Below are 17604 nucleotides of genomic sequence, written 5' to 3'. Positions count from 1 at the left end.
CTAGGTAGGCACCAACTCAACTCCTCCGTGTTCAATGACATATGTAGGTATTGCCCGCAGCAATAGAGCCTTTCCATTAGTTTCTGGAAACCAACCAATGACTTTGACAATTGCCTGGGTTGTCCGGGAGTTTGTATAGGGCTCCTTTGACCAACAGCTCAATTTTATGGTAATTCATTCCTGGCACTGGATGTTTAATTGGGTGGTGAGAGCTCTCTAATTGGGGCTGTATCTCCCTGTTATTTGGTAACCCCCTTTAGATCTCTTTCACGTGTGTATATGCAATAGGCTTCTATATGACCCCACAAATGGCCCTTAATTTTAGCTGTCCCTCCCATATCCCCTCCTTTACTGCTCTTCCCCACCCCTCCCTATTTGATCCTCCCATTCCAGTCTCTCCCTGCCCATTGATCCATAACCATCTATTCTATTTCCCCTTCTTAGGAAAACACTCCTCCCTTACTCCTGCCCAGTCCCTTACTCTACACCTAACCTCTGTGTTTAGACATACTTATTGAAGAGGTAGGAGCTGACGTTCACATGGAAGAGAATACATACTAGATTTGTCTTTTGGGATCTGGGTTACCTCACTCAGGATGATTTTTTTATAGCTCCATCCATTTACCTGTGAATTTCATGTTTTTTTTAACAGTTGAGTAATATTCCATGTGTAAATGTGCCACATTGTCTACCCAATCATCCATTGATGGCCATCTAGGCTGGTTCTAATTTCCGGCTATTGTGAATAGAGCAGCAATGAACATGCTTGAGCAAATGTCTCTGTAGTAGGGTGTAGAGCCCTTTGGCTATATGCTCAAGAGTGGTGTAGCTGGATCCTGAGGAACCACCACATTGATTTATATAGTGACTGTACAGGTTTGCACTCCCACCAGCAGAGGATGAGTGTTCTTACTCCATCCTCTCCAGCATGAGCTGTCACTTGGGTTGTTGACCTTAGTCATTCTGACAGGTGAAAGATGAAATCACAAGCCAAGCACGGTGGCACACGCCTTTAATCCCAGCACTCAGAGCTGAGGCTGGTGAATCTCTGAGTTTGAAGCTAGGCTGGTCTACAGAAAACAAAATTAAATCTGGAAGTAGTTTTGATTTACATTTCCATGATCCTGATTACTAAGTATGTTGAACATTTCTTTGTGTTTCTCAGCCACTTGTGTACCAACTTTTTTTTATTTATTTATTTTTGGTTTTTCGAGACAGAGTTTCTCTGTAGCTTTGGAGCCTGTCCTGGAACTAGCTCTTGTAGACCAGGCTGGCCTCGAACTCACAGAAATCACAGAAATCTGCCTGTCTCCTCCTCCTCCTGAATGCTGGGATTAAAGATGTGTGCCACCACCTCCCCGGATGTTTCAACTTTTGAGTTGAGCTAAAACTATCTAGTTCTGTGCCTCATTTTAAATTGAGTTATTTGTTTTTTTGCTTTGATTTGTTTTTGTTGTTGTTGTTGACTTGTTTTCTTGATGTCTAGGTTTTTTAAAGTTCTTTACATATTTTGGATATTAGCCCTCTATCAAATGTGTAATTGGTGAAAATCTTTTACCATTCTGTAGGTGCCATTTTGTGCAAATGATGGTGTCCTTTGCCATATAGAAGCTTTGCATGAGTTCCCATTTATTAATAGTTCTTATTGTCTGTGCTATCAGTGTTCCATTCAAAAAGTCCTTTTCTGTGACAATGAGTTCAAGGCAACTCTCCACTTTCTCTTTTACCAGATTCAGGGTATTTGACCTCATACTGAAGTCTTTGATCCATTTGTTTTTGGCAGGGTACTAAATATGAATCTATCTAGATCCTTCTACATCTGTCCAGTTTAACCAACACCATTGTGGAAGATACCTTTTTCTAGTATTTATTTCTGGTTTCTTTACAAAAAAAAAATCAGGTGTTCATAGGTATGTGGATTTATGTTTGGATCTTCAATTCAATTCCATTGACAAATCTGTTTTTATACCAATACCTACCATGCTATTTTTATTACTATAGCTCTGTAGTATAGTTTGGGAATGGAGATGGTGATCTGTGTACACCTGACAGACTACCTGCCTCTGGCTCCAGAATGTTGCGAGTAAAGGCATCCGCCACCACGACTGGCCATAAATGTAATTTCTTTTTAATCCATAAATAAATAGCCAGTGCTGTACAGCACACGGTAATTCCACTATTTGGAGAGCACAAGGAGTGTCAGAAGTTCAGAGTCATCCTCAGAGCAATATAATGAATTCCTGGCCAACCTGGGCTAATAAAGACAAAGGCGTCTCAAAAATCAATTAAAACTTTAAAATGACGAATCAGCTCCTTTTGAAAACTCAGCCGCCAGGTTAGCACTTCCTGGAGGGCGGGGCCAAGCAGCCATCCTCAGATCGGCCCCGCCGGGTGGGCGGGGATTTTCCAGCTGGACGGGCCTGGATTGGGCTGCCTGAAAGAATCTCAGCCAATCGAGATGGCGAAAGTGCCTGGCCCCGCCCCGCGCAGGCGTCTCCTCTCCTCGGAGGCGGGCTCTCCGCGTTCTCGGCGCCGGGTGTGCTTCCGGCTGGTGGCGGCCGGCGTGACGTCAGGAGGAGGGCAGGTAGGTACGGGGTGCGGAGCGGTCCGCGGCGGCGACGGGGGTGGCAAGACATCAATCCCACCCCTGCGGCTTGGCGCGGGAGAGCTGCGGACGCGAGCGGGTTCCCAGGGCCCAGCAGCCGTTCCCTGCCGAAGGCGCCCCTAGCCGTCTTCATGTAGAAGTTGAGCCCTCCAAGCCCAAGTAGCTTGAGGGCCGGCGAGGCGGCTTCGTAGGCAGTGACGCTTGCGGCCAAGCCTGACGGCTTGAGTTCGACCCTGAGCATGGTGAAAAAAAAATTCATTCTTGTGGGGGTGTTCTCTGACCTACACACACTTCGTGACACACTCCCCCAAAACACAGAAAACATGGAATTTTTAAGGAGCTTGTGCTGCCCTTGCAGGGGACTGGGGTTCAGGTCCCAGAGCTCACAGCTGCCTGTAGCTCCAGCAAATCAACCCTCTACCATCTCGAGCACCTGCACTCACTTGTGCATAAATACACACACGCACATAACTTAAATCATTTTTAAAATTGTTAGTAGTCCCATGCGTTTCCTTCTCAATGCTTAACACCTGCCACGACTCGCAGCCTCGGCAGCTCCATCCTGTAGAGCTGTGAAAACTTTTTTTTCACCTAATTTCGGAAAGTGAGGCCCAGTGCAGCTAGCCCGGAGTGAGGCAGCTAGGAAGCAGGCAGAGAGGCCGGTAGGCTGTCGTTTGTGCGGGCAAGTGAGGTCAGGAGTGATCCCTGGCTCTGATGTCCTATCTCATCGCTGAGCATGCGCCGAGCAGCCTGTGTGTAACCTGGCTGTGGTACTCCCGACAGTGATGAACCACCTTAAGGCTTCAAAAGCTGACTCTGGAGGATCTGGAGTACAGGGCCAGCTTGGACTCCATAGAGGGGCGTGTCTCTAAAACATATTTGTTAAACATTGTAAAACAGACCCCAGACACACGCTGACGCACAAGCTGGATATCTACACTATAGGCAGTCCCCATACACTTATTTCATTACAACAAGCCCCAAATTCATTCCTCCTGTCAATACCCCCCATTTTCAACCTTTGTTTTATTTTTGTTTTTTGAGGTAGGGTCTCACTGTGTAGTTCTGGCTGGCCTGGACATGCTATGTTAAGCAGATTGTCCTGGAACTCAGCCTGTGCCCCTGCTTCTGCCCCCTGAGTGCATGAGGCGTGTGCTGTCATGCCCTGGACCTTACTCCCTCCTGACTGCTCCAGGAAAGTCAGAGACCCAGGCCGCTGTGACCCCAAACCTGGGCAGGCAGTTAAGTATTTGGGTGAGGGGACAGCAAGATAGCTCAGTAGGTGAGGATACTTGCCGCCAAGTCTGACAACCTGTGTTCCATCTCTGGATCCACGTAGTGGAAGGAGAGAACTGTCTCCTCCAAGTTGTCCTCTGACCTGTGCACACTGGCACGTCTGTACCTGGACACACACAATGATTTTTTTTAAAAAAACTTAGGGGTGGAAAGATGGCTCAGCAGTTAAGAGACATACTGCTTTTCTGAAGTCTCTGAGTTCAGTTCCCAATACCATGTCAGGTGACTCACTGTGGCCTGTAGCTCCAGCTCCAGGGAATCTGACATCCTCTTTTAGACTCTGGCTGTGTGCATGCATGCGCGGACACACACACACACACACAATTTAAAAATAAATCCTTTTTAAAAAAATTCTCAAGTCGGGCAGTGGTAGTACATTCCTTTAATCCCAGCACTCCAGAGACAGAGGCAGGTGAATCTTTAAGTTTGAGCAAGGTCTACAGAGCAAGTTCCAGGACAGCCAGCATTCTTACACAGAGAAACCCATCTTGAAAAACCAAAACAGCAAAGAAAACCATTTGTTTTACATTGTATCTATTCATTTTGTATGCATTCATGTGAATGGTATATGCCATGACACACATGGAGACCATCTGTTCTCTCCTTCTACCATGGGGGCCCCAGCCTTCAAGTTTTAAGTGGGTGGGAACCACATCTGAGCCTTCTGGTAAAGATCAAGTGTAAATCGTTGAGACTATCGGAAGACAGGTTACACTTATGTGTAATTCAAACTTACCAATAAAAATAAAATTGGGGCCAGAATGATGGCTCAGTGTGTCACTGCGCCTGTCACACCATCCTGGAAACCAAAACCCACGTAAATGTGGAGGAACACAAAATTACCTGTGGCCTGCACTTACGCATGTTGTGCACACACAATAATAGTTTTTGGTTGTTTTTTTTATTGATTTTTCCCAAGGTCAATCTTTTGCGTGCTACCCACCCTTTTAGCCTAGGGCAGTTGAGCAGGGATAGTCAGTGGTGAGAAGACAGAAGTGTGTTACCCCTCCTGTCACAGCATGTTTACCTGCCTGGGCTTACTCTGGAACCCCTACTCCCCTGATAGGGCTGTCCCCTCCTCCCAGCGTGACCGTTCTTTAACTTAGGTGAGTCTCTGTTGCCCATCCAGCGTTTATCTCACGACGGTCTCCCGTTGCACAGGCTGGCTTTGAACTCGATCCTCCTGCTTCCTCCTTCTGAGTGCTGAGCATGTGCCACCACACGCCTAATTGGTGGAACTCGGGATGTCCTGCATGCTAAACAGTCACGGTCACTATACTAACTAAGCCATATCTCTATCCTATTTATTTATTTATTTATTTATTTATTTATTTATTTATTTATTTATTTATTTATTTATTTTGGCTTTTCAAGACAGGATTTTTCTGTGTAACAGTCCTGGCTGTCCTGGAACTCGCTCTGAAGTGCTGGGACTAAAGGTATGCACCACTACTCCCCAGCTCTTACTTTTGTTTTTTTGTTTTGTTTTGTTTTGTTTTGTTTTGTTTTTTTGAGACAGGCTTTCTCTGTGGTTTTGGAGCCTGTCCTGGAACTAGCTCTTGTAGACCAGGCTGGTCTCGAACTCACAGAGATCCGCCTGCCTCTGCCTCCCAAGTGTTTAAAGTGATTAAAGGCGTATGCCACCACCGCCCTTACATTTGTTTTTAATTAACTTATTCATTTATTTTTTCAGTACTGGGATGGCTCCCAGGATCTGCGTGTTTGGCAAGCACAGTCCCCATGAGCTACATCTCCAAACTGTTTTAGTTTTATTTTGACAGTGCCCATACTGGTTTCAAATTTGGACTCTTCCTATCTCAATCCTGTTATTCTTGGTAGCTGGGATTATAAGAATTAGCACCTGGCTCCAAGAAGTGACTTTAGATTGGGTGGTTGAATGAGGCCTCTGGCATTCAAGAGGAACAACAAAAGCTACATCTTTGAACCTAGGGCTACAGCCCAGAGCTGGGGCCCCTGCCTAGAATCCCCTAGTGAGAGGCAGGGAAGTGGGGCTCAGAGGTAGAGTACTGTCTTAGCCTTTGTGAGGCTGAGTCCATCCCAGTAGTTCAGGAACAGTCCAGTTGCCTGACTTCTGCAGATAGCCAGGAAGTCAGCTAGACCAAAACAGAGAAAGGAGAGGGGTGGGTGACCTCAGAGAGCAAAGGCTGGGAGGCAGTAGGCTCTGTAGGTTTGGTTATCAACTCAACTGAGAGCTTCCGGAAGCCAAGGGATCATGGCATGCTAGTACATATTATAGGAGACCCCTGCTGGGCCAGTGAGACTCTACATTGACTCCACCAAGCCTACAACCTGAGTTTGATGAAAAGTTGAAAACTGACTCCTACGAGTTGTTCTCTGACCTTCACATGCTTGGCATGCCATGCACACACACACAGGCACATAACAATCAATTTTTTTTTTTTAGTTTTTCGAGACAGGGTTTCTCTGTAGCTTTGGAGCCTGTCCTGGCACTAGCTCTTGTAGACCAGGCTGGCCTCTAACTCACAGAGATCCGCCTGCCTCTACCTCCCGAGTGCTGGGATTAAAGGCATGCGCCACCACTGCCCGGCATAACAATCAATTTTTAATAGGAAAATGTAAAAGGAGCCCCTTGGTAGCTTCTGCACAGGAGCAGGGTGGGCAGTAGGAATTGAGGGCAGGGCTAGCACACGGACCACCATCCCTACTTGATCACCCCAGCATAAAGTCTGGAGCCACATGCTTCTCTAAACTCTTTCTGTCTCCTTCCTCCCTCCCTCCAGGCTGTCCTTGGATGCTCCTCACCCCGTGGAGACTCAGTGCCAGGTCACAACTCAACCATTGTGAACTTCAAGAACTAGGAAGAGCCAAGCCAGACCGCCATACGGCCACATCGTTACAGGGCAGCCTGTGGCCTCTGCAGGCCCCATAGGAGGGTCCACCCCACCACTGCGTGCATTGACTAGGCCACTTCCCACTTGCACCCTTGCGAGTGAGGACCCGTAGACAGCTCCCAAGATGGTGAGTAGAAGATTCCCAAGCCTGGGTTCCTCCTAGGCACCAGCACAGCCTCCAGGCAGCCCTGCTTCTCCCCAGCCTCCTGGGTGGTAACTATTGGTGGCAGACATTTGCTGGGCACTCAGACCACCGCCCAGCAGGTCTTCTCTCCATCTTGATCTTGCTCCCTCCCTGCCCCTTCCCTTCCTTTCTGTTACTGTCATAAACTCCTGACCCCTCTGCCTCAGAGACCCACATCCTAGTGCTGGGATTATGCCTCGTTGCTGCAGAGCTGGGAGGGAAACCAGGGCCTCGTGCTTGCCGGGCAGGCACTCCGCTACTGAGCCGCATTAGCCACTGGGAAGTGTGAGGTGGTCCTGCCCACTCCGTCAGTGCAGCTCTAGGAGACTGTCTCCTCTGAAAGGAGCCTGGACTGCTAAGCTAATCAGTAGTCTTTTACAAATGTATAGAATTGTACTTATTTATCGTAGAGTGGGCTCACATGCATGTGGTGGTCAACTCCTTCCCCCATGTGGGTCCCAGGCTTCAGATCCAGGTGACACCCTCAGCCACCATCTCTTCAGCCCCATAGTCACTCTTTGTCCTTCCCTCCTCGATGTCCTGACACCCACTCAGCTGCCTCAGACTCTGAATCCCCCTGCCATGAGCACGTGTGCCGTCCTGTCTGGCTTCACACGCAGCATGGTGTTCAAGGCAGGGCTGGCCCAGGACTCTAGGCAAGTGCTTTGCCCCTGCACTGTGCATACAGCACTGGATCATGTGTTTTGCTGTAGTTTATTCTTCAGATTGTATTTTAATTACATTTCTCCCATCCCTTTCTTCCTCCATACTATCATATATCCCTCCCAGCTCTCATTCAAATGCATGGCCTCCTTCTTCACCACTCTTTCTTATGTGGATGAAGTATTTGTACATACATTTGTATTCCCAAATATAATCTGTTGAGTCCATATAATGTCATGCGTGTGTTTGTTTTCAGGACTGACTGTTTGGCTGGACAACCCATTGGTGTGTTCTCCTTGGGGAGAGCTGCCTCTCCTGCTCTCAGCTTTCCTCTGTTGCCTGTAGCTCTTTGTTGAGGCCTCATGGTCGTTACCCTCTTTGGCATGTTTGTTGGTGTCCTTGTTCAACTCACGTTTGGGTGATCATGTGGTTGAGACTTTGCAGATGTAACTTCTGATGTTTCTAAGAGACACAATCTCACAGCAAACTCCCTGGTCCTCTGGTCTCACAGCCTTCCTGCCCCCTCTTACACAGAGTTCCCTAACCTTAGGTGTGGGAGTATTTTGTAGATGTACTCACTGGGACTGGGCCCCACAACTCTGCATATTGATTGGTTGTGGTTTTCTAAGAGTCATAGCTAAGAGAAGTTTCCTGGATGGTGGGTAAAGACTACACTTATCAGTCTAGATCAGCAGTTCTCAACCTGTGGGTCGAGACCCTTTGTGGGGCACATAACAGATATCCTGAATAGCAGGTATTTACATTACGATTCAAAACAGTAGCAGGATTACCCTATTCAAAACAGTAGCAACAAAATACGGTTGTTTATGGTTGACGATCACCACAGCATGAGGAACTGATTAAAGAGTCCACCATGAGGTCTGGGTTCCATCCCCAGGACCCCATTAACCAGGTGTGGTGCACATTCATAATACCAGCCTGGGGAGGGGAAGGCAGGAGGATCATGGCTAGTCTCAGCTGCATAGCACTTCATGACCAGCTGGGCTACATAAAACACTGTTTTAAAAACCTTTAGGAGTCAGTGGCTATCCCCACTTCTTTACCACTGCCTGCAGTCCCCAAGAACATGCAGACATGCCTGTAAAACAGTGTGGCCTTAAGGCATTTCCCAAAGCTATAACAAGTGGGTTTTCAGCCTAGTTCCCACTATAGATCAGAAACTGGATGGAACATTCAGCATGTCCGAAGGACCCTGCATTACCCTCTCTGACGCATGGTTCCCCTCTGTTTTCAGGGTGAAAGGAAAGGCCAAAACAAGTACTACCCCCCGGACTTCAACCCAGAGAAGGTGAGCAGCTTCAATGACCCCCATAGCCTCAGGGACCAAGTGACACTAGAGAAGACTCCAAGGTACCTGGAGGATGAGTGCAGGCTCTTCCCACTTAGCATGGCATTGCATAGAAAGCCCTGCTATAGATTACCATGCCATCAAGTAGAAAGTCTTTCTGTGGACTCTGGTGTCCCTGGGGGCTCCTGGAACCCCTTCCTTCAGATACCAAGGACAACTCTGGCCTTTTTCTCCAGGCTATTTGCTTTCCCAAGCCGTCCACACCTCATTTGTTGCTTGTAGGATGTAAGATTGAAGCCCCTTCTACCCAGGGAGACACTTGTCCCCCAGCAGTAGGAAGAGCTGAGGAACAAGCTACCCTAGCTTGGCATTGCTTACCTTCACTCACCCTTTCCATACAGCATGGCTCTCTCAACCGATACCACAACAGCCACCCCCTTCGAGAACGGGCTCGGAAGCTGTCACAAGGCATCCTTGTCATCCGGTAAGAAGCTACTCACCCCTCTCCCATTGATAGGCCCAGCGCTGCAAGGTTCTAAGTCCGTAATGCAGGAAGACATTGCATGGGTCACCCATTGCTGCATAACAGACATTAAGTATTTGCTATTCATAACAAGTCTAGGTACCTCTTCTGGGCTGGGGAGAACCCGACTCAGTCTTCTTCCTTCATCGGTGGGGCCTTGGCCTGTAGAGATAGACGGTTCCAGAATGGATCTTTCTTCCATCAGGCCAGCAGTATTATGGCTCCAGAAGAGCCTGCAAACGTGCCAGGACTCTAAAGGCCAGACCCAGACCTGCCACACTTGTCCCTTCTTTCCCTTCAATTGCCCAGTGTGGATCCTGACTCCAGGGCTGGGGCCAGACTCTTCCTCCGTGTGGGATGAGCCACAGAGTGATGTGCAAGGACATGACCACAGAAGGAAGAGTAGCCAGCCAGGGTCTCCCAGATAATAGATGACCTGAGGCAGGAGGATCACTTGGGTCTAAGAGTTCAAGAACAGCCTAGGTAACATAGCCAGAATATGCCTTAAGAAAAAGGGAGAGCAGCAATGATTCAGTAGGTAAAGGCATCTGTTGCCTAGCCAGGCCCCTTCATTCAATCCCCAGAAACCACATAGTGGAAGGAAAGACCCAAGTCATGAACGTTGTCTTCTGACTGCCACACATACAGTGGATAAATAAGTAAATGTAAGAAAAACAACATTGAAAATCCTTGTCTTTGCTTTAGATTTGAAATGCCGTACAACATCTGGTGTGATGGCTGCAAGAACCACATCGGCATGGGTGAGTTCACCATCACCCGTGACCTGCCTGCCCCTCCAGCTCCCCTGTGCCAGGTGCTCTGAGACACTGGAGATAGTGTCAGCCCCAAGGCCAAATAGGAAGATGGCCGGTCCCCAAGCTAGAGAACAACTAGAAGGCTAGGCCCTGGGATCCAGACCCTGTCCCTGCCAGTCGCCAGAAGGCGACCTTTACCCACCAGCTGGACTTTATGCCTCAGTTTCCCAGTCTGTAAAGTGAAGCTGGTGTGAGGCCCACCCGTGTTTGTTCAAGGTGCTTCTTGCAGCATATGCTCTGGACAGAGGGCTGGGGCTGCGCTCCGCTCCCATCTGACTGCCGCAGCCTAGCCACAGAGTCAGCAGCACGGCACTTGGGCAGGTACCCTCCTGACTTCCATTTCCACCCTGGGATGTGGGACAAATGCCTCAGTTTCCCTCTGGTCCCATACTACAGCAGTCCATACCATCCCATCTTTCTTTAATTTGATTTATTTAGTGTGTGTGTATGTGTGTGTGTCAAAATTATGGAAGTCAGAGAATTTATGGGTGTTGATTCCCTCCTTCCGCTGCGCTGTTTGCAGTGACTGAGCTCAGGCCATCCAGTTTGGCAGCAGACACCCTTCCAGTGATCTGTTTCACCACCCCATCCCGTCACATCTGGATTCAGAGCTTCCGCTGTTGACCATTACACCACTGCCTTAGTTAGGGGTTACCGTGTGGTGATGAAACCCATGACCAAAGGCGCTTAGGGAGGGAAGGCTTTGTTTCATGCACAGGTCTATGTAACAGTTCTTCACAAAAGCACAGCAAGGGCAGGAACCTGGAGGCGGGAGCTGATGCAGAGGCCATGGAGGGGTGCTGCTTTCTGACTTGGTCTTCATGGCTGCCTTCTTGTAGAACCCAGGACCACCATCCCAGGGATGGCCCAGCCCACAATGGGATGACCCTTCCCATCAACCACTAATTGAATGCCTTACAGCTGGATTTTACAGAGAAATTTTCTCAGTTGGCGGTTCCCTTGTCTTTGATAGCTCTAGCTTATGTGACGTTGACATAAAACTAGCCAGGACAACCACAGAACCTCACAGACGTGCCATCTGTTCTGGTTCCTGGTGGTGAGGATTGTCCCCACAGCAAGCAGTTCTGCAGCAGCCAGTACTAGCCAAGCAGTTGATAATACACTCGGTCTTGTCAGGCCTTGCCTCGTGATCACATCTGATCCCCAGAGGGGAGCACTGTTCCGAGGACCACCCCAACAGACTCTAGAGTCCTCCCCCGCCCCAGAGATCTTTTCCTGGGACTGACCAATGAATCCTGCTCAGAATTCCGCAGCCGTCTGAAACAGCTGGTAGAACTGATGGAAGCACATCTACTGGTTTATTATAAAGCTACAACCAGGCTTGGTTGTACACACATGTTATTCCAGGGCTAGAGAAGCTGAGGCAGAATGGCAAGTTAGAGGCTAGCCTGAACTACACAGTGAAACATTGTCTCAGAAAAGTGAGGGCTGGGTATGACATGTGGTAGATGTTTGTCCGGCATCTGCAAGGCCTTGGGTTCAGCTTCAAAATAAAATACATGCTCAGATGAATGAAAGATAAAAGATGGTGGATGGGTGTGATAGGTAGGTAATGATGATTGAGGATTGGTTCGTCATAGAACAAGCAAATGAAGCCGGGCGATGATAGCACGCGCCTTTAATCCCAGCACTCGGGAGGTAGAGGCAGGCAGATCTCTGTAAGTTCAAAGCCAGCCTGGTCTACAAAACAAGTTCCAGGGCTGTTACACAGGAGCCATGCGTGCCCTGTCCAGCTATCCAAGAGTCCTAGCACCTTGTGGAGGCCTCCATTGAGCCTCTTCTTGAAATGGCTTATCCTGGGTAGAGGCAGGACCCCTCTGCAGTGAGCAGATCTTAGAACCCACCACTAGGTAAGGGCAGGGCCGGGATTCTCTTTGGATCTAGCATCAGGACAGAAAAGCAAGGACAGATGTTGCCATGGTGGGCTATGGGGCAGAGACATTGTGTCTGTGGCCTGCCTCAGACAGGGGTCAGCTAGGAGCCAGGAAGTGGGGCTGGTGGCCAGACGCACAGTGCCTGGAGACAAGGTGACTGTAGAAAGGAAAAGACAAGGGAAGTGAGAAAACCTGCAGGCCTCAGACCACAGGAACAGAGAAACTAGGCCCAGGGCAGGTCTAAGACCCTGGATCCTGTTCCCAGCACTGAGAGCAGTGGGAGCTGAACCACTCGAGACAACATGAGCACCCTCCAGCCAGAATCAACGCAACTGCCCCAGAGAGGAAGATGGCCAGGCCAGGTGCTAAGTCACCCAGGCAAACTCCACCTTGCCTCTGCCTCCCAAATGCTGCAATCTCAGGTGTACCCCCACATCCAGCTCTCCATTGACATTTCCTCCCAGAGTCCTGTGTCACCAGAATAGCCATTGTCTCTGTTGACTAGGTGGGAAACTGAGGCCCTGAGTGATGAGCTTTGCTTAGGGGCACACAGTGAAAGCAGGATTGGAATCTGGGCCTTCCTGGTCCAGTCCACACTTTCCTATGGCCTGGGTACTCCAGTGCCTCCCAAACTTCGTTCTTCCTACCTTGAATTTCTGTGCCCTCCCTTCCAGGGCACCTGCCCTGCCAGGCAACAAACCACCAGCTTCTCCTCCACCCAGAGAAAAGCTGATGCAGGTGCCTTGGTCCCAGCCTCTATCTCCCTGCCCTCTCAGGTGTGCGCTACAATGCAGAAAAGAAGAAGGTTGGCAATTACTACACAACTCCAATCTACAGGTAGGAGCACCTGGTGGCACCTTAGGACAGGTATGCCATCACAGGTTAAAGGGTCCCTCATTCACTCTGCTTCAGGCCATGAGGCCTCTGCTCCAGGAAGCTAAATGGCCCCATCCCTGTGCTAATCAAACACTACCTTCAAAGGGACATTTTCTTTTTTTTTTAATAAATGATGGGTTTTATTTGTTTTTTATAATTTTATTTTTATTTTATGTGCTTTGGTATTTTACCTATATATATTTCCGTGTAAAGGTGTCAGATCTTGGAATCTTGGAGTTACAGACAATTGTGAGCCACCATGTAGATGCTAAGAAATGAAACCCAAGCCCTCTATTTTTTTATTTATTTTTTATTTTTTTTAAATATTTATTTATTATGTATACAATATTCTGTCTGTATGCCTGAAGGCCAGAAGAGGGCACCAGATATTACAGATGGTTGTGAGCCACCATGTGGTTGCTGGGAATTGAACTCAGGACCTTTGGAAGAGCAGGCAGTGCTCCTAACCTCTGAGCCATCTCTCCAGCCCCCAACCCAAGCCCTCTAAAAGAGCAGTCAGTGCCCTTAACTCCTGAGCCAGCTCTCCAGCCCCAAAGGGACCTTTTTTAAAGCCATCACCTCCTATGTGGTCACTCTTCACTGGCACGTGTTCATTGTCACATCAGCCCTTCCCGAGCTGATTGTCACATGTCCATCATCGCATCAGCCTCTCCCAGAGCAGGTTGTCCTACTCCGCTGACCAGCATCATCCCCAGCTGCTGGCACCGGCCTGGCACAGAGTAGCCAATAGAGGGAGGGTGGGAGGAGGCCCAGGTGGTGACCCGTTGAGTAAGAGAGTGAGTAGATAGAGGATGGGTAAATGGATGGATGGCTGGTGGGTGGATCTATGGGTGGATCCATAGATGAACCGATGGGCAGGTAAGTGGATGATGGATTAGTAGGTAGATGGACAGACATGTAGATGGATAGATGAATGTATAGGTGGGTGGATAAGTAGGCAAGGAATGGGCAAATGAATGGAAGAGCCAGCTTTAGTGTCTGGGTGCTTGATTGTAGGCGGAGAGTCTTACTGTGTAGCCTAGGGAGCACTGGGGTCACAAGTGGGTGCCACCACACCTATCACTAAATGTTGAGTTTTTGTCACACTGGGGGTGAAAGCCAACACTGGAGCATGCTGAGCAGGCCCTGTACTTTGGACCCCCAGCCCCATCCTCATCCTCTTGGTTGCTCTTCTGGTTGCAAGCCTGCAGGTCTTTCCAGAGTTCTCCCAGCTCTGAGCTGGGTGCGGTGGGTGCTCGGACAGTGGTTCTGGGGTCTCAGGAGAGCATCGCTGCATCCTAACTCCAGGTCCTTTGTAGGTTCCGAATGAAATGCCACCTCTGCGTCAACTACATCGAGATGCAAACAGACCCTGCCAACTGTGACTATGTCATCGTGAGTGGTGCCAGCCGCAAGGAGGAGCGCTGGGATATGGAAGACAATGAGCAGGTGCTGACCACAGGTGAGCACCGCATGCTTGCCCACCCCATGTGACCCCAGGTCGCTTCCCCAGAGTCATGCTTACGTGGTCCTTGCAGAGCATGAGAAGAAAGAGAAACTGGAGACGGACGCCATGTTTCGCCTGGAGCATGGCGAGGCCGACCGCAGCACGCTGAAGAAGGCCCTGCCTACACTCAGCCACATCCAGGAGGCACAGAACGCCTGGAAGGATGACTTCGCTCTGAATAGCATGCTGCGCAGGCGCTTCCGGGTGAGGGAACCCCACAGTGGACATCAGCCGGCTCAGAGCTGGGAGACTGTGGTTCAGACCTGTGTCCCCTCATCCCATTTGCAAGCTGGTCATTTCCCCTCTGAGCACCAGGCTCCCTGTATGCAGCACAGAGTCATGTCCCTGCCTAATCTCTTCCTGCTGCTCTAACAAGCATAGCACAGACTGGGAAGTCTAGATTGAGATGGATTAGTCACTGCTGTACAAGCCGGAAGTCTAGCGTTGAGGCATCTACAAATTGACTGTGTACAGAGTGCCTGGTTGGGTTCCTCGGAACTTCCTGCTGGATCCTCAAGGCACAGACAGGACACACAGGCGCCCTGGGGACTCCTGTGTAAGGCACTGACCCCATTGATGAGGGAGAGCCCTCACGACCTGGTCACCTGCCCAAAGCCTCATGTTGTCAGCCATCACAGAGGGAATGATGTTTCAGCACAAGCAGGAAGCCAGTTTTGGTCATGTCTGTCTGTGCTTCCAGCCACTGGGAGACTGAAGTGGGAGGCTCATCAGAGCCCAGGAGTCGGAGTCCAACCTCAAAAACAGAAAGCTGGGCCTGGCGGCTCGTGCTTAGAACCACAATGCTCAGGAAGCTGAGGCAGGGGAACTATTTCAAGTTCCAGGTCCTTCTGGGTTGCAAAGGGAGACCATGCTCCTCACCCCAAAAAGTGGGGGGCAAGTAGAAAAAATTTCTAGGACCTCCGAATTACAGTATGGCCCGAGCTTAAGTGTGGTCTTAAATTCTCTGTCCCTGCCTGGACCTGTTGGGACTCCAGACATGGGCCACCACACCTTCTTTATCACATCTTCCGGAATTTATCTAGTGGGTCACACCTGCAGCCCATCATTGGTCAGCATGTAGTGTTATATAGCACATGGTCATCTTTTTGACATTGAAGGCTTGAGGGACCAAATGCATGAGCCCTGCACGTGGGGCCACTTTTGCATCGCAGGTACTGTATGGGCCCTTCCCTTGCTTCAGTGTCAAGGGAGAAGCAGACTCAGTGACTGGAGTGAGACCCATGTGGTCAAGGAGGCAAGGTTCTGATGTCCCTCCCTGTGTGTCACACCCACCCACAGGAAAAAAAGAAAGCCATGCAGGAGGAGGAAGAGAAGGACCAGGCGCTGCAGGCAAGGGCCAACCTAGCCATCCCTCTCGTGCCGGAGTCAGAGGACGACCGCAGACTGGCTGCCCTGCTAAGGCTGCACACCCTGGACTGTGAGTGGTGGCACTGGACCAGAAGCTTCATGGGAGGCAGAGGTTGCATGCAGGGTTTGGGGGGCACCTGGTCCCTAGGGGACCTTGTTGCTTACAGTGGTGGGGAGAAAGCTCAAGGGGTGTGCATATGCTATGCACACTTTGCCCCTGAACCTCGGACCCTTGCACGATACCTGTTCTTCCCCACAGCCTATGAGGACAAACAGAAACTGAAGCGCACAGAGATCATCCACCGCTCTTGGTTCCCCTCGGCCCAGGGACCCAGTGCTAGCAGCAGCAAAGCTAGCACTGTCCTGAAGAAGTTGTGCCAGGGCCGCAGACCACCCCCCAGCACCACGGGCACAGTGGGGGACCTGGGCATAGTGAGGAGAAGGTCTCAAGAAGTTCCAGAAAGTCCCCAGTGTGCAGCAGACAGTCCCTTGTCAGCAGAACCAAGAGGGTCACCAGGAGCCACCCAGGACAGACCTCAAGAGACAGCAGAATCCACGAGGAACTGTAGAGACCAGGCCTTACCCCTGGGTTCCTCCCAGGAGGACCTGCTACGCCCCAGCAACCCCAGTGCCTCCCTGGTGGCTGACTACTCGGACTCAGAGAGCGAGTAAGGGAGTCAGAATTCCAGGGACCAGAAGCCATTACTCGTCCAGATCTTACGGACTGCAGGCCTCATTGCTGCCGGCCCAGCCACAGACTTCTCTCCCTATAGAGATCATTATTTATTTAGTTTCGCTGAGGATGTCTGTGCCTTGGTAGAACCCCTGACACCGTAACATTAAAGCCCTGTTCTTTGTCCCTGCCTTGGGTTGCTAAAGTCACCTAGTAGCTGTCCTTCCTTCATTTCCACCCAACTAAGCAGATGCTGCTGCAGCCACTATTATGACAGCAGGATGGGGGCTTTGAGATACCGGATCAAGATTGGCCATGGCCTGGGGTGGCATCCTGTATGAGCTGTCGGGGACTACACAGGAAGGTTGAAAGAGGGTCAGGCTGCTGGAGCCACAGACAAAACACTAGAGTTGGGCAGGAAGGACATCCAGGCTGCGTGCCATAAGCTGGGGTCAGCCACTCATGATGACCCAGGTGGTATGGGTGCTTGTGAAACAGCCATCAAAAACACCCTCATCCAGACAGTGCTGAGCACACCCCCAGTAGAGACAAGGTGTGGTCCAGTCCAACCTGGGCTATAAAGAGAAATTCCTGTGTTTGAGTGTGTGGTTTTGTTTTGTGTTTTGTTTGCTTTTTAAGATGGGGTTTCTCTGTCCCTGACTGCCCTGGAACTCACTATGTAGACTAGGGGAACTCAGACTCACAGAGCTCTGCCTCCCAAGTGCTGAGATTAAGGTCTGAGGTTTATTTTTAATTAAGCGTTTGCATTACAAGTGTGTCTACCTCTGTAACGAAGTAGAGGCAGACATGAAGCCATCTGGGAACCGAACTCTGGTATGAACTCTTAAACCACTCAGCAATCTCTTCAGTCCTTCAGGATAAAAGTTCTTCATTGTACTTGTTTTTGTTTTGTTTTTGTTTTTCGAGACAGGGTTTCTCTGTGTAACAGCCCAAGCTGTCCTTGGAACTTGCTCTTTTAGACCAACCTGGCCTCGAACTCACAGAGATCCGCTTGCC

General features: G+C 49.8%; 1 protein-coding gene across 3 annotated transcripts; it reads left to right on the top strand.

Moving 5' to 3' along the window:
- Positions 1–2535: 2535 nt before the first annotated feature.
- On the top strand, positions 2536–17187 carry Yju2b (YJU2 splicing factor homolog B). 3 transcript variants are annotated; one of them, XM_075976666.1, is made up of 11 exons: positions 2536–2584; positions 5276–5340; positions 6664–6901; positions 8877–8930; positions 9332–9414; positions 10159–10214; positions 12940–13000; positions 14359–14501; positions 14578–14750; positions 15846–15984; positions 16174–17187. In XM_075976666.1, exons 3-11 carry the CDS (start codon positions 6899–6901, stop codon positions 16584–16586), a joined length of 1125 nt encoding a protein of 374 aa, XP_075832781.1. In that variant the 5' UTR covers positions 2536–2584; positions 5276–5340; positions 6664–6898; the 3' UTR covers positions 16587–17187. The 3 variants fall into 3 exon arrangements, with proteins under 3 accessions (XP_075832781.1, XP_075832784.1, XP_075832782.1); XM_075976667.1 differs by lacking the exon at positions 2536–2584 and adding an exon at positions 2788–2847 and having other exon boundaries at positions 5280–5340; XM_075976669.1 differs by lacking the exon at positions 5276–5340 and having other exon boundaries at positions 2542–2584; positions 16174–16802.
- Positions 17188–17604: the final 417 nt, after the last annotated feature.

Source organism: Microtus pennsylvanicus, chromosome 6, assembly GCF_037038515.1.
Source record: "Microtus pennsylvanicus isolate mMicPen1 chromosome 6, mMicPen1.hap1, whole genome shotgun sequence".
Classification (NCBI taxonomy): domain Eukaryota; kingdom Metazoa; phylum Chordata; class Mammalia; order Rodentia; family Cricetidae; genus Microtus; species Microtus pennsylvanicus.
The sequence above is the reverse complement of the archived record's forward strand: the minus strand, read 5'-3'. Positions and strand labels throughout refer to the sequence as shown.

What these genes read in the sequence shown, in the direction of transcription:
- Yju2b (XM_075976666.1), top strand. An exon ending in CAAGGCATCCTTGTCATCCG is followed by an intron (nt 9,415 to 10,158) that starts GTAAGAAGCTAC and finishes TCTTTGCTTTAG; the next exon opens with ATTTGAAATGCCGTACAACA. An exon ending in TGAGCAGGTGCTGACCACAG is followed by an intron (nt 14,502 to 14,577) that starts GTGAGCACCGCA and finishes TGGTCCTTGCAG; the next exon opens with AGCATGAGAAGAAAGAGAAA.